General features: G+C 39.6%; 1 protein-coding gene across 3 annotated transcripts in view; it reads right to left on the bottom strand.

Moving 5' to 3' along the window:
- GCA (grancalcin) overlaps nt 1-6,462 on the bottom strand; it is a 29,597-nt gene extending 23,135 nt beyond the window's left edge. For 2 of the 3 annotated variants that reach the window (XM_036068795.2, XM_078070900.1), the window contains exons 1-2: nt 6,273-6,462; nt 4,209-4,373 (exon numbers count right to left, since the gene is read on the bottom strand). In XM_036068795.2, the coding sequence (XP_035924688.1) occupies nt 4,209-4,373; nt 6,273-6,299 (192 nt within the window). In that variant the 5' untranslated portion in view covers nt 6,300-6,462. The remainder of the gene's footprint in view (nt 1-4,208; nt 4,374-6,272) is intronic. The other variant, XM_036068799.2, reaches the window with a different exon arrangement.
- Nucleotides 6,463-21,827: the final 15,365 nt, after the last annotated feature.

Genomic DNA, 21,827 nt, shown 5'->3' with positions numbered 1-21,827 from the left:
ATAAGGAAGAATGACATGAGGACCAAAGCTACTTTGTACAGACAGTTAAGGAAAGCCTCACTGAGGCTGATAAAGTGAATTCACCTATAACTGAATCACTGATAAGTGAATTTCCTTATAGGGTGAATTGACTTATTCATCCATAAAGTGAATTTCGAAGAAGATCTGAAGGAAGTAAAGGAGCAAGCTATGCAGATATCTGAGGGAAGAGTGTTCTAGGCCTGAGCTGTCCAATATAGTGGCCACTAGCCATATATTCCACTGTGCACTAAAACATGGCTAGTCTGATCTGAGATGTTCTGTAAGTGTAAAATACATGCCAGATTTCGAAGACTTAGTAACAACAAAAATATACAACACCCTATTAATAACTTTTATATTGATTACATATTGGTATATTAGTATTTCTGATATATTGGGTTAAATAAAATATATTATTAATTTCACTTTTTTGTTTTTACTTTTTAAAATGTACTAACAGAGGCTTCAAAACTACATATGTGGCTTATGTTTGTGGCTCTTGTTATGTTTATTTTGGACAGTGCTGTTCTAGGCAAAGAGAACAAGCATAAAGATCAGAGAATGCTCTCTCAGTGTTACCATAATCTTCACCTGTTTACCTTTAGCACTTCTTTCCTGGTACCATTATCATTCCCTGTGTGTCTGTCTCCCTTACTAGACAGAACTCTTCTAAGTCAGGATCTGAGTTTCACTCATCTTTGCATCCCCAAGCCCTAGCACAGTACATAGTACAAAGCAGGTTGGTTGTCTGGTGGAATGAAGACAATTACCACTGGTTCTTCATTCAACTATAGTCATTTCTAACAGTTTGTGGCCACGTCCATTTACTATTTCAAAAGGCTGAAAATATTACAACCTCGCATTCAAGTGTCGATTAAATTTAAAAAATCTAAAATCTAATTAATGAGTGAAATTCTATTTTACATGAGCTTTTTCAGTATTCTGGGGGTCCGAAAAACAACCTGAACAGCTTTTCTACAGTTATTACCCCCAGAAAGCATTCTCCTAGTATACTACACTACCTCATACTCATATTTCATACATTTTATGAAAACATGTTACCTTAATTGACTAACAGACTAACAAGTAATGTCTTCCTAAATTATATGTAGAAAACCTAAGTGATCTTTTTGGATCTCCTTACTGCAGTTTGAGCTAATGATAATCACCAACTCTATAAACCCTAACCAAAAAAAGAGCATTAGTGGTAGAAAACTACATTTTCTAATTGAATAAGAGCTTTAATTATTAGTTAGATAATGAACAAAAAATTAGTTGCCATTGGTTAGGTTAACTAATAGGCAGCAAGATTTTGAAATGATACCCAAGTTCAAGTTCTCTTTGTTCAGTTATTAAACCTTAATCTTCACTTACTCATTTATAATAAAAGGGTACATCCATCCTGCCTACCTCACAGAGCTGCTGTGTGAAAAAGCAGAAGCAGTATGCACACTCAAGTTAAAGTTGTTGGTATTACTGACATGCATGTGTGTGTGTGCATGTGTGTGTGTATGTGTATTTGCAAAGGTACAAACCAGAATTTCCCCTTATCAACTGATGATTGAATCACTACTGTTCAAAAAATGTTATCCAATAAAAAGGAACACTGTAGAAACCTTTAATTGGACATTTCTCATAGAACATCATTAATTATGAGACCATCAAAAAAAAAAAATACAGATGCAGAAGTGAGTTCAGTAAACTCACCTGATTCCTTAAAGCTAGGCAAAATTCAACATACAAAAGAATTGCTTAAATATTTAGACTAAGCATTGAAGATGAGACAGTTTATGCATCCATCTAATATATTTTTTTATTTTACTTTTTTTTTTATTTTATTATGTTATGTTAATCACCATACATTACATCATTAGTTTTTGATGTAGTGTTCCATGATTCACTGTTTGTGTATAACATCCAGTGCTCCATTCAGTAGGTGCCCTCTTTAATACCTATCACCATGCAATACGTGCCCTCCTTAATACCCATCACCAGGCTAACCCATCCCCCCATCCCCCTCCCCTCTAGAACCCTCAGTTTGTTTCTCAGAGTCCATAGTCTCTCATGGGTCATCTCCCCCTCCGATTTCCCCCCCTTCATTTACCATCTAATACATTTATTGAATAATTAATATATTCCTAGTGCTTACTTGATAAGGGAGAAAATGACAAGGGCCATGTCCTCATGGAGTTTTACTATTCAAAAGCACAAAACTAGGGGTACCTGGGTGGTGCAGTCGGTTAAGCATGCCACTGTTGGTTTCAGCTGAGGTCATGATCTCAGGGTCATTAGATCAAGCACCCCCACCCCCATCAGGTTCTGCACTTAACGCGAAGACTGCTTGAGATTCTCTCTCTCTCCTTCTCCCTCTGCCCCTCTCCCCACCTAAAATAAATAAATCTTCAAAAGCACAAAACTATGAAAAATTTAAGGCAAGTATCAAATAGTACAAACATGCAAATTATTGTTCACAACTGTAAGCCTGAAAGAGTTCAGAAGTCAAATAAAAGTCTCTAAATATATATGCCTAGTTCCTATGTTTTAAGTTGTAATTTTGTAAAATAGATTATATAGTCAATTATAGATAACAGATTTATTCCCCACATTACACTACTTAAGAGTTCTTTGCAGATAAGAATGGTATCATGTAACAGCATTGCATTTAGCTGCAAAAAATAGAAAATACTATCAAAGAGGTTTAAACCAATAAGGGTTTATTGTTTTATACAAGAAGTCTGAGGCTAGGCAGAACAGGACTGTATGGCAACTTCACAATGCCATCACTCTCTTTACATTTTTCTGTATATCCCATCCAAAGGCCTTTATCTCAAGCTTGTTGACTCAAGGTACCCAGATCGCTGCCGCACTTCCATACCTCAAGTTCCCTTTGCAGGCAGGAAGAATTAAGGAGCAAAAAGGGCCGACAATAGTTGCCAGGAAGGTTTTTCTCATTTAGGAAAGGAAAGCATCCTAAAGAAATTACACCTACAACGCAATGGCCAGTCCTGTGGCACACGGCTACCTTTACAAGATTCAAAGGCGTCCGGGATGGTATTAGGGTTTTTCCAACTCCTACCACAGAAGGGAAAAAGAGGTTGTGAATGGAATTGGGGTCACCAAAATAAAGTGTCCACCATATATAATAATTCTGTGTATATCCTCTATTTCTAGCTAAGCATATGGGATCTAGTGAACACTAAAGTGAATGAATAATAAATGAAAAATGTTATCAAAGTTCTGTGAAATTCTAACTAGTCCATAAGTTTTTCTTGGTGAGTCTAAAAGAAGAGATACGGACTGTGACTAAGACTCAAGTGTGAATCTGTCTCTTCTCACTAGTCTGATATTTGAACCTCCATTCTGCTCTGTTGTCTTTACCCTTTCTTGACTGGTTTACCATCAAGTCTCTCCCAGAACCATTCACAATTTAAAAATCTCCTTTTTGATACTCTGTCCCAGCTTCTTCAAGGAGACTAACATGTAGATCACGTAGATCTCTTTTCCCCAATCCTCTTTGGCTCAGTCGTCATGCACCACAGTTTCCAGTCTTAGTGAAATGAACAATGTGTCAGGCATCACACTAACAGACTTCTAAAAATGAAATAATTGGGGCACCTGGGTGGCTCAGTCGATTAAGTGTCTGCCTTCGGCTCAGGTCACGATCTCGGGGTCCTAGGATGGAGAGCCCCGCGTTGGGCTCCCTGCTCAGTGGGGAGTCTGCTTTTCCCTCCGCCCCTCGCCCTGCTCATGCGCACTCTCTCTCTCTCACATAAATAAATAAAATCTTTTAAAATAAATAAGTAAATCTTTTTAAAAATTAAAAAAATAAAATAATTATGACTACCCTCATCTCTGATCTCAAGAGAAAAATTAGTCTAGATAAGTTTAATATATAAATTTCAAATACATTTAAAATGACATACTAAGTAATAGAGTTGACATTTATTTTTTTTGAAGATTTTATTTATTTATTTAATTGACAGAGAGAGAGACAGCAAGAGAGGGAACACAAGCAGGGGGAGTGGGAGAGGGAGAAGCAGGCTTCCCGCCAAGCAGGGAGCCCGATGTGGGGCTCCATCCCAGGACCCTAGAACCATGACCTGAGCCAAAGGCAGCAGAGTTGACATTTCTTTTAAACAGCAATCCTTTCAAAAACTGATGTTTGTGCCATATATTTAACATCTCACCTGTCCAGCAACAGCAGTGAAGTATGTCCACATGGGGTCTCCCGCTGAGGAATAACTATCAGAATATGCTGGGTATCCACCACGTAGCAGGTTTGGCCCTGTTCCTGGCACTGGCTGTCCCATTTGCATCTGCATTCCTGGCATCTGACCACTAAAATTTCCAAACTATAAGAGTGAAAAAGGATAAGGTTACTAATACAAATATTACCTGTTATCCACCAAAATTGGCTTAAAAGAAAATATTTATGAGGAGTCCACTGAAAAGCAAGAATAAAAAGAAATACTAAAAGCAACCAAATTCACTATCACAAAAGCTGTTAGCTACAAAATGCTAGATGTCCTGCATTAGGACATAATTCAGTTCATTAACACATTATCCAACATCAAAAGAAGTGTAACAGAAAAAAGAACTTTCTAGCCTCTGAGAACTTAATCTAACAGATGAACATAAAGCACACTTTTTAAGTGTTTACCATCAACATCACCGAAATAAACAAAAAGCAAAAAAATTTCACCTACAGTCAAACTAAGAAGTAGTATACTTCAGATACATACTTAGAAGAATACATGGTAAATATAATGAAATTGTGAACTAGTCATGGGAAACTGTATAGAATGCAAACATCCTCTCCATCAGAAAATATTTATTTTTAAAAAAGCAAGACACCAATAAACAGATCAATCAAGTGATTAATTCCAACAACAGTCTTCAAAACTAATAAGAAAAACAGTAAGAATACCAACAAAAATAATACACAGCTAATATTTACTGAGAGTTTATAGCCCAGGTACTAAGTACTTTCCATTATGTGCTTTGATTTTCCAAAAACTTTATGAGGTATGAAACTACTATGTCCTTTTTGTCATTGAGAACCTAAAACTTCACAAGGTTTCCTAAATTGGCTAAGGTCAAATAACTAGTAAGAAGGAGACCATGGTTCAAATGCAGGTATTCTGATGGTTGTTTCCTACTATGGCTATGACTTCTCTCTACTTTTCTCACTTTGGAACTTGGTATACATTTTTAATACCTTAGAAAGGCATTTTACTGAGCATTTTTATGAGTCTGGAAGAGAAAGAAGTATCAAGATTGTTTGTTATTCCATATTGAACAAAAATCTTGACCTGCATCCTTGAAGGATGATTTCTGCCAGAAAGCAAAAAGAAAAAAAAAGAATTCTAAATTGGGCGGTGGCGGGGGGGTGGGGGGGGAAGCAAGGAGTCAAAAGGTCGGATACTACCAGTAGTTTGAAGAGCTGTGCGGCTGGATGTATAAGGGTAAAGGTATGGAGGAAGTGTTGGAGCTCCAAAAAATGCACTCCAAACTCCAGGAAATACACAACTAGATTACGAAGCAATTAAGTACAAGTAAACAGTAAATGTTAAAACAATATAATGGATTAAAAACAAAAAAAGATGGGATTTTTTTCAAAGTTGCTTCTTTTAAAAGGAGAAAAGACCATCAAAAGAGACCCAAAAAGGCAATTTCAGGAATTAAAGTATATAACCACAAATTACAAACTTCCAACTCTCAAAGGAGACTAAGGATAAACAATTATGTAAGAAAGAGTAACCTAATCCTTCCCACCTCCCAAAAAAGTCTAGAACAGATTGTCCTTGGTAGAATAGTAAAAATTAAGAGACATGTGGCATATCTTAATTTATCCATAAGCAACTTAAAGGACAGAAAACAAGAAGTGGCCAAAAATTCAGAAAGAGGACGTCTAGCAAAACTGAGGAAGGTGGGGGTGGACCACAAAACATTACTGGAACAAGAAAAGGGTGCTTTTGTTCCTCCAATCCAGGAAGAAATTTTCCAAAATCACAGCACCATCCCTGCCTCACAAGGACTCGCTTAAAGGGACCCCAGGGACCAGAAAACCTGTGGCTCCCTGCTCAACCCTGGCCCCAGGTTCCAACACCGCGCGGTGCCTCAAACCCGCGGAGTACCAGAGACCCGTCAAACCAAGCGGAGGGAGGGGGCGGACCCCGCACGCTGGCACCGCCCGCGGAGGCACCCCACCCCGCGGGGGCGGAGGCGGCGGAGAAGCTGCCCGGACTCACCGCTCCTCCGTATCCCGGGTAGGCCATGACGACGCGAGCAGGCGTCCCCCGTCACCCTTCTAGTCAGCGTCAGCCCTACTGGGGAAAGGCGAAGCTGCAGGTGCAGGGCAGATGCAGAGGCAGGTGAGGCTGAAAGACGCGCTTGCAATGCGGTTTACTTCCCTGAGAGCGCCCCTTCCCGGAGTCCAACCCCGCCCTTCTCGGTTCCGATTGGCTGAGCTCCGCCCTTCGGAGCCCAGGCAGCCGAAGCCCGCTCCTTCCCGGAGTCTAGTCCCACCCATCTCATCTCTGATTGGCTTCACGCACCCAGCCCCCTTTTGTTCGGCTCCTATTGGCTCGCTCAGGTCTCGCGCTCTCTCCTCACTAAACTACAGAAGGCTTTGCTCCGGGAACGTTCACTCTTTTTGGCTAGGCTCTCCCACGCTGGAGTTCCCTTTCTCCCGAGAACCCGCAAACCCGCCAGTCCATGACTTCTTTTAGTCTACTCCTCTGTTCTTTTGAGCTGGACTTCTAAATCTACATCTGTGAATTTCAAAACTTTCCATTACTCACATTTATTTTTGCGTAGTGTTGATGTCACAACACCAAAACTTTGAAGGCTTTATCTCTGCCCCAAGGGGAGTGCTTCTGAGCTAAAACCCACTTGATGCGAAATTTTACCAAAAGGTTACTTGTAGTTTGGTGGATAAATGGCGAATAGAGTTGCCAGAGTTAGCAAATAAAAATACAGGATGTCCAGGTAAATTCCATTTTCAAATAAACAATGATTTTTTTAAATGTACTTATCCCAAATATCACACGAGACATACGCTTACTGTAAAAAAAATTATTCACTGTTTATACATTAATATACAGGATAGCCTGTATATTTTCTGACAACTCTACCAATGACTCACTCTTAGGATGTGCCTCCTAATTATATCCACTGATGGGAACAGCTTGGTTTTTATCACTTGGTGAAAAGTTAAACAGTTACTTTAATTTATTAAGTAATAGTAATTGACAGTTCTGCTTTTCTCTGGAACTCAGATGAATGTTGTAGCTCTGGCTTTAAAAGGACAGGATGCACATATACATACACCAAACAACAGGGCAGGTGTAGCTTTAGCTTAAAAACAAAGAAAAAGAGCAGGATGATATTATCTCTGAAGCATATGACAACCGCTAAAATGTTTCTTAAAAATAAGGATGTGGGGGGAAAGGTTAACTGTCTATTAGCAGAGGAAAACCACCTTGCAAAGCTGAGTAATAATTGCCCAGCTACACTACAGAGAAGGAACATGTTGTACCTTGTGAAACTTAATTTTATCAGGGAGAGGCAGAGAGAAAGGAAGATTGCTAATGTACAAGCCGCTCTTGAGAAAGTGTGTGTTAGTTCCTCTAACACAGTAAGAAATAATTTAGGCAATAAGGTTAGATTATTAGAATAAATAAATAGAGGGAGACGATAAAACCTACTTGATAAGAGGGAAAACATATGACTGTTAAAGCATCAAGTGATAATGCACTACAAAGCAAAACAAATTGTTGCAAGGTTTTATTCTAATTGAGAAATGCTCAGAGGGCATTGAGTGTTTTATATTTACAGTGTTAGTCTAAATCTCTGGTCAGAATTTTTGTTCATTTTTTTCATAATAATAGTCTTACATTTGTATTGCATTTATGTATGTTGGGGGTCAAGTCTCCATGATTCTCTTGCATTTCTACACACATAGTTTCAAAGATAGGGAGAGTATTTCCCTCAAGGGCAGAGAAATTTGTTGCAGGATAACAAAGATAATCTGTCCCTCCAGGGCAAAGTTTGGGTTGGTTTGTTAGCATGACAGTCCTAAATTTGGACTTCTCCATTCTGATCCGAACCCTGGCTGCTTGTGCAGCACCTGCCTCGAAGCTCAGTTCAACCCGGGGACACTTGGGAGCAAGAAGAATCTATGAGAGCCTAAAGGTCACGCTGCCTGTGGTGCTATGAGTAATAAAACCCTTTGTCTCTAACAGAAGAATTTCATGCATCTGTCAACTTCTATGAAACTGTGGCAGGCTACCTGTTAGCTTACAAGTGGAATAAAATATCAGATCCCTCACAGTTCTTGGCAGTGTATCTCCTTAGAGAAAGACCTTCCTAGGGAAATTCCTACTGAAAGGCAGCAAAAGATGCCATTCCAAAATATGCCACTTTGGCATAAGGATTATTTTGAATTGAAGGCAATTGAGAAGAAGCAGATAAAAGAAAAATCTCTCTGTTCTCCCTGTATTTGTCTAAAAGCAGGACATAAATTTACAAAAGTGTCCTTCTCCTCCCTCCCTCCCTCCTAGGAAGAACAAAGATTATTCCTCTGAGACAACTTTAGACCCTCAAAAATAGAGAAGATGCAGACTTAAATCTGCATAACAAATCTTACTCTTGTTTAGGGGCACCTGGGTGGCTCAGTCCTTAAGCATCTGCCTTCCGCTCAGGTCATGATCCCAGCGTCCTGGGATGGAGCCCCGCATCGGGCTCCCTGCTCCGCGGGAAGCCTGCTTCTCCCTCTCCCACTCCCCCTGCTTCTGTTCCCTCTCTTGCTGTGTCTTTCTCTGTCAAATAAATAAATAAAATCTTTAAAAAAAAAAATCCCACACTTGTTTACACTGCTTTTCCTGGTACCTCCCCACAACTAGCCTCCCCTCCCTTTCTTCCTTTTCTCTTTAGCTGAAGACAGTATCTAAGCTAGAGGCACCTCTGAGAGTTATTCATTTTTCCCTGGGTATCTCCCATGTATACATGAGGATATATGTCAATAAACGTCTGCGTTTATTCTCTTGTTAATCTATTTTTTATTACAAGGGTCTCAGCCAAGAACTCAGAAAGGTAAAGGTAGAATTGCTTTACCTCTTGTACAGTACTGTGTACAATGTACCATGAGATACAAAGAGGCCTTTCAACACCACCATCTGCAGCATCTTTCTCTAAACTTCGTATTTCAAATTATAAATTTTCTCGTATAGGAATTTAAAAATTCACTTGAGCCCAGAGCTTTTTTTTAAGTAATAGTAATGAAAATTTGTTAGTATTATGTGACCAGTATCATTATATGAAAATGTAATGTATAAAAAACCAATTTGAAATTATGCACTTTTGTTTCAGAAAACACGCCACTATTCTATAAAAATGGCTACTTATAGAGTGAACGCTGTGTAACAAGGCACTGTGTGCTATGAGGGGCCATTCCTCAAAACAACCTCATCGGGTATATACTCTTAGTATCACCATTTCACACATGTGAAAGGTAAGGTGAAGAATTGTGTATCACTTATCCCCAGTTGTGCAGTTAGTAGCAAAGCTGAGATTAGAACCCAGGCAGCTTGGCTGTGGAATGAGTCTCTTTAACAATGCATTTTCCCCTCCCTGCCCACTCCCAACCACAGCATTTCAAAACATAGTAAAAACGATTTACACTATAGGAGGAAATTGTTTAAAGAGCAGAAAAACGGCACACCAAGAACTAGACAAATAGACAAGAAAATGCATTGTTTTGACTAAAACTAGCCAATCACATTACTTCTCTTACACAGACATGTTTTCTGGTGCATGTTAAGCTTTCATGATTATGTCTACCTATGGTATTTCTTCCATATCTTGGTGACCTTTGGTCTTACCATAAATTTAGATATTCAATTAACCAGTACATTTTCTAGTACACTATAAAGACTGAATTATTTATGTTTTCCTTTCCTATCTGTTGCTACCTCATTTGCTTTCCCTCTATATAGAAGGGGGGTTGGGGGTAAGTGGGGGATGGGAGAGACAAGGACATGAGAGTCAGTAAAATTTTACTGCTCCTCAGCAAACTTCAGTTCCAGAGCCAGAGGGTACTTAACTCATAGAAATTATTTATATGCTAAATTCTAAAACAAGACATACCAGCTAATGAAAAACAACATTGGGGTGCCTAGGTGGCTCAGTTGGTTAAGCATCTGCCTTCAGCTCTGGTCATGATCCTGGGGTCCTGGGATCAAGCCCCACCTCAGGCTCTCTGCTTAGCGGGGAGCCTGTTTTTTTCCTCTCCCTCTGCCACACCTCCTGCTTGTGCTCTCTCTCTCTCTGTCAAATAAATAGATAACATCTTTAAGAAAAGAAAAAGAAAAACAACATTAATGGAGCTTATTTTATTTTTTAAACTTTTTTATAAGATTTTGTTTACTTGAGAGAGAGCGAGAGAGAGCATGAGCTGGGGGAGCAGCAGAGGGAGAAGAAGAAGCAGACTCCCCTTTGAGCCGGGAGCCCGATGTGGGGCTCCATCCCAGGACCCTGGGATCATGACCTGAGCCAAAGGCAGATGCTTAACCCACTGAGCCACCCAGGCACTCCATGGAGCTTATTTTATATCATTAAGAAACTTAGACTGATTCATTTATTAAAAGACAATTTATTGAACATCTATAATGTAGCACTAGTTTAGATGGGAAAAAAAGTACACCAAGGTTGGGGGAATGTTTTTGCTCTTCTGGACACTCACATTCTAGCAGGAAGAACAAACAACAATAAGTAAAGACAATAAATAAAGTAGATGGTATGTTAGGAGATGAAAAATGCTACAGAACAAAAGGAAAATGAAAGCAGTGGTGGGGGAGTAAGGTGATGATATGGGAAATAAGAGCAGAAGAAAAATTATTAAATTTCCTTACTATTTACAGCCCATTGACAAGTCCTTCAAACAGGCAGAGTGACATTCCTCTAGGGACTCAACTGCCTGGATGTTGACACTTTGCTAAGGGCAAAAGGCAATCTTAGCCAGATCCCCAGGATCCTGTAAGTCTACTTTAACATATAAAAATTCCTTTGGAAATTCCCTTTATCCCTACCTTCCAAGATACATGTTGGCAGTCATCCCCAATCATATGACCCACCGATATACATTTGAAGGGTCTCATGACTAAGATTTTGTTAGACAGTAATAAGTGACTTTTTCCCAACAACAGGTAGCCCCCTCAAGGTCCTAGAAACCTTGTTTCCAAAATTCCTTAGGGACTTATGCTATCCCTAACCCCCTCCCAACTTGAAAGTATATAATGGGCCACTCCTCGTGACCCCAGTGCAGCTCTTTCTGCACACGGGTCCTGTCCCCCTGTCCTTCCACCTTTTTGTACCAAAGACGTCTCAAGAATTCTTTCTTGGCCGTCAGCTCTGGACCTCACCAACATTCCAAAACTACATCATTTGGTGACCATGGGGGGACTCCTCTCACTCTAGAGAGCTTTCTTTCTGTTCTCACCTTCACTTAATAAACTATCACTTCACCCTTTGGTGTCCATGAGCTTCATTCTTTGACTCCACGAGCCGAGGACGCTGCAAGCCTGGAACGGTGACAGAGCAAGGTTGCAGTACAAAATGAGATGTTCAAGTAGCCTCAATAAGAAGGGGAGGGTTATGCTGCTAAAAAAAAGAAAGGAAGGAAGGAAGGAACGAAGGAAGGAAGGAAGGAAGGAAGAAAGAAAGAAAAAGAAAGTGAGGTTTAAGCAAAGACTTGGCATGAGTAAGTTGGACATGTAGAAAGAATGTTCCAGGCAGAATTTGAAGGCAGAAACCTCCTGACCTGTTTAGAGAACAACAAGAAGGCCGGTAAGTCTGGCATGGATTGAACCGGAGGGAAAATCCAAGAGTGGTTACAGAGCAGGGGCATTGGGGCAGATCACCCTAGGCCTTTACTGGCCATCGTAAAGACTTTATATTCTGGGTGAGATTAGAAGCCACTGAGGGTTTGGAGCTTTAGTCGTACGTAATATGACTTAATTTGTAAAAGATCACTCTTTCATCTGTGTTGACAATAGACTGAAGGGGGTTAGCATAGAAGCAAGAAGACCTGATAGCATCTGTTGGTAATTTAGAGATGGTGGTGTTCACCGGGGTATAACAGTTGAGACGGTGAGAATAGTGAAATTGTTTTCTGTTTTTAGGAGATAGCCCTCAAGATTTACTGATGTTTTAGATTTGCCCTTCAATGACATGGTGACAAATACTCTCTCCTTGACCAAACTCTAGCCAGGTCCTTCTGAGCCCTCTTCTTGACTAGGCCTTAATCCTGGCCTATAAAGAATTGAACAAACACTAACACATTTTGATGGCTCAAGGCTGTATCCCTAGGATGACTCCTCATTCTTGCTGTGTCCTCCAAGTACATGGGTGGAGAGACAGAGGAAGCAAGTTCTCTGTTGTCTCTTCTTATAAGGATATTAATGCCATAATGAGGGTCACACCTTCCTAACCTCACCTAAACCTAATTACCATCCGATGACTCCTATCTCCAAATACCATCACACTGGGGGTTAGCGCTTCAACAAATAAATTTTAGGGGGACACAGTTCAATCTATAGCACACAAAATGTGAAAGGTGAGGATGAGGACAGTTATCACATCCACTGTTGTGTCGTCACCTTGGATCTGCTCTAGAATTTATCTATTTTATGCTAAAATGTATTCATATAGATTTCATGCCATGGTTTTGATTGATACACATGCAATAATTATCATATCTTTTCCAGAAATTATTGTGTCTCTATGGAATAATGTGTTTTACGGAATAATGAAGGCTCTATACGTGTTATTTGTATAAGGCATAAAAACTTGACAGTATAAAATGAAGCTATCCAGTAATAATTTTATTATAAGTCTAAAACTGTTGCAAATGCCTAAGGGTTAATGACCACTAGTGAGGACACAGAAAAGTAATAAGCTTCACAAATAAGACAGAAGTAAATATTATTTGCCATTTATTACTGAGACTAGCCACTTGACAAACTGACCTTATTCAGCTAAGCTTTCAACAACACAGTTTTTTGGTTTCTAATTCTGGTGATATTAAGTACTCTCTCGGCAGAAGCACAAACTCAAAAGCAATTTAAAAAACAATAATGCATATACAAAAAGTGTCAACAGGGCTCTTCAGAGAGGTGAAGAATGGTAGTTTCTGAATATATGCTTCCTCACTTGGATCATTAAGCCCTATTACGCAATTTGGATTCAACGCAAACTTCTTTAGAAATTCTGTATATATATAAAATCTTGACCACACTATGTGTCCACAACAAATGCTCAGTAAAAACTGCAACACTGATTAATAGCCTCCATAAAATAATTTATTATTCAGGCAATGTTAAATCCAGGTTTCATCCTTGTGAAAATCAATTGGACTCCATATTAATAACATGGGATCATACACTCACAAAACTGACTTTCTAGAAAGATAAAAATGAAGTAATGTTGATTGAAAACTTACTTTAGCTATCCGTTTCGTTAGTAACTTGCTCACATACAATGTGAATTAAGCTACAGTGGTCCTGTTACAACCAAAAATACTTTAATCAAAAACATAAAAGTGGGGGCGCCTGGGTGGCTCAGTCGGTTAAACCATCGACTCTTGATTTTGGCTCACGTCACGATCCCAGGGTTGTAAGATCAAGCCCGTGGTCGTGCTCAATGCTGGGCATGGAACCTGCTTAAGATTCTCTCTCTCTCTCTCTCTCTCTCTGCCCCTCCCTCCACCTCCCTCTCTAAAAAATAATAGATAAATGAAGTGCAGAACGGAACACATGGACGCTCCTTAAAAACCTACTTTAAAAAAATATAAAAATAAAAGTGGCCCAGTGCTTAAACAGATTATGGACTGGCTAAAAGCTGAGATCATCCCATTTCTACACTAATCCTTAGGTGTTTTGCATATGTATGAAGATAAGATTGCCCCTATCCCTCATCAATGTAAAACTATTGATAGGAATAAGACCTGGTAATAGAAATTTTAAAAATTAAAATCTATTTATTTATATAGCACATGATGCTTTTCAGAGCTATTTTGCATATTATCATATTTGAGCTTCCCCAAAATCTTGTGACATTAGTAGCCCCAATTATATTTTAAGAGGAAACTAAGATAATAATAAGTTGTATTGTGGAGGTAGACACACATCAAAACAGTTGCAAAATATTTTTAAAACAAAACATGACCTGATTAATTCATGTTTGAAAAATGACAACCTACAGTGTTCACATAGTTTAGAATGAGTGAATAAATAATGAATGAAGTCCCATGCTTAGAGATTTTGAAGTTGCTCAAAGCAAGAATTAAGCTATATAGCACATTATTATTGCTTGAGCTATACTAAATTAAAAACTGAACTGAATAAAAAGAAAAAAGTTTGGTATTCTCCTTGTACGGTCCCTGAGGATTGGAATTATAATATATACTAATATAAATGAGGACCCATGATCGGCGTTGGTGCCAGGCACAAACTGGGTGGATGTAAGGAGCCCAGTTAATGCCCCATCCAAGATCTGCTCTATTTAACCTACCTCGGACACTTGCTTTGCTCTCCAACCTTTATCCAAAAAACTCAGTTGCTGCCATATCCATCAGAAAACAGCAGATGGCACACTCAAACATAGTAATTGAGGAACTCTAATAAAAGTCACCATTTACACAGGTGTAAACATAGTTAACAGGCAGCAATAAAGGGTGATATAGCATCTCAGTGCAAGCTACAAGGAGGATCCATTACTGCCCTTAGGATGCGAGGGCAAGGCAAAGAAGCAGTGTTGAAACCTACAGACAGTAACTGTATGGAGAGGGTCATCTGACACATGACCTTTAGTAGAGGGATACACGATGATGAACTGCACAGAAGGGAGCTGAGGGAGCAAATACTATAACCTCACTCTTTTCCCTGCCTCTGATCTCCTGTCAGTGCTTCCACTGGCTGATCTCAGTCAGAAGCCAGAGGGAAAGAATGTTCATGAATGTGTCCCAGGCCACAGTGGAAAGGAGAGGGGAGAGAGCATGGATCTTTAGGAGCAAGTGGGAAATATCATATACATTGAAGAAAAAGAAATCCCACAATTTACACTTACAATCCTGCCAAAACTTAACAACTCTTTTTTCTTTTTCTTTTTTTAAAGATTTTATTTATTTGAGAGAGAGAGCGTGCTCTAGCACAAGCAGGGGGAGCGGCAGGCAGAGGGAGAGGGAGAAGCAGGCTCCCCTCCTGAGCAGGGAGCCCAACGCGGGGCTCCATCCCAGGACCCCGGGATCATGACCTGAGCTGAAGGCAGATGCTTAACCGACTGAGCCATCCAGGTGCCCCAACAACTTTTCAATTAGAGACTTAACCCATTTAATTTTTATGTAAGCCATGACAAAAATGCAGGTAAACTGCATACAGTAAATATTTATAGAATAATTATATTGAATGGCGAATTAAATCCAAAGAGTTGATTAAACAAATAGGCTATATAGAAGTGTTGGGGGGGACGGTGGGGGGCAGAGAGACAGAGAACAAGAACCTAGGTTTTTATTCAGCCACGATGATTCCGGTAAAGGAGAATGTAACCTAGCAACAGAAGCTTTACACAATGGTTTGCTCATAAATTGTTGAAAATGGTAGTTAGTGATATCAGAAAGCATAATTAAATGAAGAGAAGTTACCAAAAGGGCTGAATGGGGACACAGCAAATATCTAGGTAGATGGGTAAGAAAATGGTTCTTTAAATTCAAATTCCGATACAAAATACCTTTCTGCACATTTTCTTAAATAAATATGCATACAAAATAAAAGCTGTTTAGAAGGAAACAAAACTCACTTCTGCTGGAAAAGCATGTGCCTAAAATAGATCTTTTTCAGTATAAATTTGAAATAAGTAATTATGATCTCAACCTTTCAGGAAAACATATATCTCGAAGCTTCTGACCCTGTTTTAGTTTCCAATAATGAAAAAAAAAAAAAAACCAGCTGATATTTAGATCAATTTTGACATTTCTTCTTGATTGATATTTGGTAACATATATATAAAACTATCAGCTAATCACATCATACAGATAATAAATTAATATCAATGTCAGAGTTAGGATGATTTATCTTCATTACTACTGATTTCATTCATTCACACACACATTCTGAGTTCAAGAGAATGTGTTAATTGGTGTATTTACTTTATTTTCTTATTTTCTCTCTTCTTGATGCTCTGGCATCTAGGGCCTCTCTGACTACAGAGAAACTGGCCCTCCCAGGACTAGCCAATTCTCGGAGATAACAAATGACTCACCTTTCATATGTAAACTAGGCAATCCACAGCTCCTGCTGTAAACTACCTCCTCTCTCTGGCTCTTCCACCCCAGAAGACAGTGTTCCTCCACACTAATCTCCCCAGGGCCAGATACAGGCAGTTGGGGATAACCTCTATGCCCTAGAGCCCTCTAAAATTATTCAAACTAGTCCATTCTAACTCTGCTTATCCTACCTTGCCTTGCCTTTCCCATAGAAACCACAATAAAGGCTCTGCCCATGCTTTCCCCTTGGTCCTGCTGCCTTCTGGTGATTCTCTATGGGATCCCGCATGCTGTGGTGTGCCCCCTCCTCTTAGAAATTGTAATAAACTACTTTATCAATGGCAATCATCTCTGATATGTTGGCCTCACCATACTGGAAAAATAAGAAAATGAACATGTTAAAACAGTTGGTTCTAGCCATTATTGTCTATGCTAACTCTTGAAGGAACTGTGCAATAAGTATTTTGGAGATTTATAATTGACTCTAAGCTCATCTGCTGGCTGTGTGACATTGGGCAATGTAATAGAACTTCTACGAATCTTGGTTTCTCCTTTGTTAAATGGGGATATTCCCTACTAGGGCAATGAGCCCTCGATGTTTTTCTTGGCTTTTGTAAAATATAATACTTTAAGTTTTTACTAAATTATAGCCATGGTTTTATCTTCCCATGGGAAATACAGATTACCTACCTTTTCTGTTATCTGTCAAAAATCTATATTGTTCATAGTTGCAATTGTACTTACTTGACACCAGCCAAATCAGTTCTGACAGTTACTTACTATTTGATAGTAAAACCCCCACAAGAGGGCAGCAGAGGCAACACAATGACAGGCAGATAGCGCACAACCGCCTGAGGAAGGAGCAAGGGAGGGCTTCCCCTTTCTGAGTACCTTCCTGAGAGGGGCGACGCAGGGCTGACCGTCTAGGCTCAGCCTGCGCTGCTTTGTGTGTGCTGGCTCCTCACAGGAGTCACTTTGTCATCAAAGTTCCAGGGGACATGATGAGCCACAGGCAGTTCCTGGCTGTTCCCAGAGAACCTGGGTCAGCTTTTGGAATTCATTTTGTGAAGAAGCTCAGGTTTTCTCTACAATTCATCGTGGTATTCAACAAATAGTAAATGTTAATACTATTCTTAATTCCTAATCAACATACGGCACATTTATGTGCACATAACCAGTCTATTCCTGAGAAACAAAACATTTCTAAAAAGTATTAAATCAAATATTACTCACAATCCATGCTTGCAGCCTTATTTACCTTTACCCATCTACTAAAATAATAAATCCTTCATCTTGAAAATATTTTTTAAGTAGATCATTGGTAGTAATAAAATAATTTGGACCACTCTATATTTAAGAAAAACAATTCTCACATAGTACAATATGTCCCTTTTGAAGCTTTCACTGCATTTGAGGGAGAAAGAATCAACACATTGAAAGCCAACTGCAGGGGCGCCTGGGTGGCTCAGTTGTTAAGCATCTGCTTTTGGCTCAGGTCATGATCTCAGGGTCCTGGGATCGAGCCCCGCATCAGGCTCCTGCTCAGCAGGAAGCCTGCTTCTCCCTCTCCCACTCCCCCTGCTTGTGTTCCCTCTCTCACTGTCTCTCTCTGTATTAAATAAATAAAATCTTTAAAAAAAAAAAAAAAGAAAGCCAACTGCACTAAATAAGTTCCAAAATTTTTTATCAGTTCTAAAGGTTGGGAAGGGCTGTGTAAGCTCCCCTTAGGCTGTGTACCCTCAACACAGGTATGTGTTACAGGCAGGCAAATGCACATTCTAATTAGGAATTTAGAGGAGAAAAGATTAAATTATTGTAGCAGTAGTCAAGAAATACTTTACAAAAGCATTTTAAAAATATTTTTAAAAATTTAATAATAATTACAAATTATATATATAATTATAAATTTTAGCATCATTTTACTTTTTAAAATGTGGTATAATTTGCAGCCTGAGTAAATCAGTCATTTATTCATTTACTGACTTTACGCAAGCATTCTTTCATTTACAACAAGTATAGAAGTCCCTTTCCCTCGGTCAACAATATGGTGTACTGTTTCCAGAACTTGCCCAACTCTGCTAATATTTGGTCCTACAAAAAGTTGTTGGGGTAAAGGCAGCTGCCCAGCCTGCACTCGTGTTTTTTACTTGTTGGGAAACAGTTTAAGAAGGCTCTGGTAAAATATTTGTTATTTTTAAAGAATTCTTTATACATCATGATCTGATATTTCAGCACAGAGATTTTCAAATGCTTTTCCAAATATATGGAAAAATATGGACTTTTTTTGTCATGACAATTTTTTTTTTTTTAATTTAGTCAGGGCCCTGCGGTGATAAGAGATTAGCCACTGTCATATCCAAAATGATGCATTTATTCAGGGAAAAAGTTAATTTTCCTAGTCTTCCTCAGAAGAAATTGCCTCAGGGATGCCAGAAAGACTTGAGGTAATATCAATTTAAAATACTTTTACTGGGGCGCTTGAGTGGCTCAGTCAGTTAAATGTCCGACTCTTGGTTTTGGTTCAGGTCATGATCTCAGGGTTCTGAGATGGAGCCCTGCATTGGGCTCTGGGCTCAGCGTGGAGTCCACTTGTCCCTCTCCCTCTGCTCCTCCCTCCATGTTCTCTCTCTCTCACCCTCTCAAATAAATAAATAAATAAAATCTTAAAACACTTCTACTGAAACTTGATTCCTTGGGCCAGAGGAAAGTCCTTACTGTGGTTGATGGTACAAGCGGATCTTCATGTACTGTTTCCAGGCATCACCACCAGACTCCCTGTCACCAGCAGTGTGCTTTTCTCCTCCAAGTGCACCTCCCCTCTCAGTCCCAAAGTATAAAACTTAGAAAAGTTGATCTGCTCTCTTTGGGGTAGGGGTGGGACCCGGAGCCTCGCCCACTGAGCCTCTCTCCATCCCCCTCTAAGGTATCACTATGTCACATTAAATTTCCTTGAACTGCAGTTTGAATATTGGTCACCAAGGGTATGATAGACTTGCAATAAAAGTGGCTACCCAATGGAGCTTTATTGTGTGTGAAACTTGGATTTCCTGATAATCTTCCTAATTTCCCTCTTCATGGTGGGAAAAGTGTTACCTGGTTGCTCTCTTCTTGTCCCAGATGCACCGAAGAATTGGAGACCCGAGACCAGAATGGGGAGACAGAGCTTACTCCTTATACTTAATCTACTGATAAGTATAGTTCACTTGATTCAAGAGTGAGAGTGGACCACTGCCAGAGTAAGAGTGGCGATGGCCCCAGAAGCTCTGGCCGCATCCTTTTAAGCCTGCTTTGTGTACATGTAAATTTAACTTTGATTGACATTTTTGTTTGACAGCTGGTGGTTATTTAACATTTTGGCCTCTACACATGCACCTACCCATGATGTATTTGGTTATAATTGTATTTATTTACGTATTGCATATTTATGGACTTACAATGAGTTTTGTTGTGATCTTGAAGGTACTTAAGGGCAAGTTGAGACCCTTGTGTGCATGGCTCTCAGACGTCCCCTTGTGGCTTTTGAGCCAGCTCTGTGGCTAAGCCTTTTCTGTTCTGTTAGGCCTTAGAGGCTGCCCTGAAGGTGTCACTGTTAACCCTTGGGGGTGGCTCCCAGGGGTGGCTCCCAGGGGTGGCTCCCAGGGGTGGCCAGCCCCTGCTTTAATCCCTCCTTGCTCATGTCTAACTAACTGCCTAACAAAGTATAAGAAATTCTAGTTGCTTATCATAAGGAAGATAGTTTTTCAAATGATATAGGGATTCCTACCTCTGTCCCTCATTCTCTTTGCTGAAACAACAGGTTGGAGAACTACCAAAAGCCTAGGTAACAGTTAGGTATAAGATAAGCAAAAATTCTTCTAAAGTCACTCAGATTCAGATTTTCTGCCCTTGTTATCTTCTCTGAAGTTTACAGACATTAGATGACCTTTTAATTTTTTTATTTTTTAAGATTTTATTTATTTATTTGAGCGATACAGAGATAGTGAGAGAGAGAGAGAGAGAGAGAGCAAGCATGAGCGGGGAGGAGAGGGAGAAGCAGGCTCCCCACTGAGCAGGGAACCCGCTGTGGGACTCGATCCCGGGACCCTGCGATCATGACCTGAGCCGAAGGCACATGCTTAACTGACTGTGCCACCCAGGCGCCCAAGATGACCTTTTTAGTTGAATTTATATATGATCCATTTTTCCAAATATCTGCTGGAGACTGACATTCTGAAGTGTTCACAGTACTACTGCCATGAAGGAATATATTTTCTGTGATGCACAATAGGTTCCATTTGTCCTAAGCAAATATCTGACAATGTCCAAGTCAATGGATTTTGTAGCTGAATGTTACAAACTACAACATCTCTCATAATAAATTACTGAAAATATATGTTCATTTATATCATGGCTTTAGCTAAACTGAATACGAATGATTTAGGAATACGTATACAAAACACACAAAAAATGAGTTTTTCATATTCTCCTGGTTAGACCAGGAAACTATTTACCTACTCACTAAAATTTGTAACTCCCAAATCATTACTTTTGATGCTTTCTTGGTCATTGGTGGATCTGTGCAGAGCAGTGAAAATTTTGAGCTGCCCAATGCGCATGTTCCCAGCTGAGGTCAAACAAGGTGAAGCTCTGCCTTCTTGTCTCAGCTCTCAAACTGTAAACAAGTGTCCTTTTTGTGGTATATTTAGTGCCAGTTTTTTGCATTTTTGGGCTTTTTGTCAGTGATTTCACTGTTTAAAATGCCTCCGAGCATAGTCCTGAAGTGTTATATGGTGTTTCTAAGCACAGGAAAATCGTGATGTGTCTCACAGAGAAAATGTGTGTTAGATAAGCTTCACTCAGGTATGAGTTATAGTGCTGTTAACTCTGAGTTCAATGTTAATGAATCAACAATATATATTAATTTAGGTGTCTTTAAACAGAAACACACACACAAAACAAGGTTATATATTGATCAGTTTTAGAAATGTTGTGACCAGAGTGTGATCTCATTCCATATGTCTCCGGGAGTAGCGTTCACTAATTCAGTTCACTAATTCAGTACAACTTTATAGTACGTAACTACCATGAATAATGAGCCTGGGCTGTACTCTCAGCTGGCCCTAACCCCTCGTTCTCACCTCTGGCCGGAGAGTGGAATCACAAGTGGAACTGAAAGGGAAAATAACTGATCCTAATAACTGATCCTAAGTTCCAATCGTGGAGATTTGGATGCAATGGATTTGGATGCAATGGATAATTGTATACATCTTTCCATGTGAGTCTAATACACAGCTAGCTGGGCTTGAGAACAATTTTTGTAGCTCACTGTCAGCTTTGGAACTTCCCACTGGGGGCGCTCACCAAGGGCAATGTGTGTGCTCTCTTACGGAAAGCAGCCTCAAAACACCTTTTTCCAGCCCTCCTTGGTTCATTTTTGTATTTTCACATTCAAATAAAACGCTTTAAGCTCCTATGACAAACAATGGTTTAAGCTCCTTTACTGTTA

Source organism: Halichoerus grypus, chromosome 4 (genome assembly GCF_964656455.1).
Source record: "Halichoerus grypus chromosome 4, mHalGry1.hap1.1, whole genome shotgun sequence".
NCBI lineage: Eukaryota > Metazoa > Chordata > Mammalia > Carnivora > Phocidae > Halichoerus > Halichoerus grypus.
The sequence above is the reverse complement of the archived record's forward strand: the minus strand, read 5'-3'. Positions and strand labels throughout refer to the sequence as shown.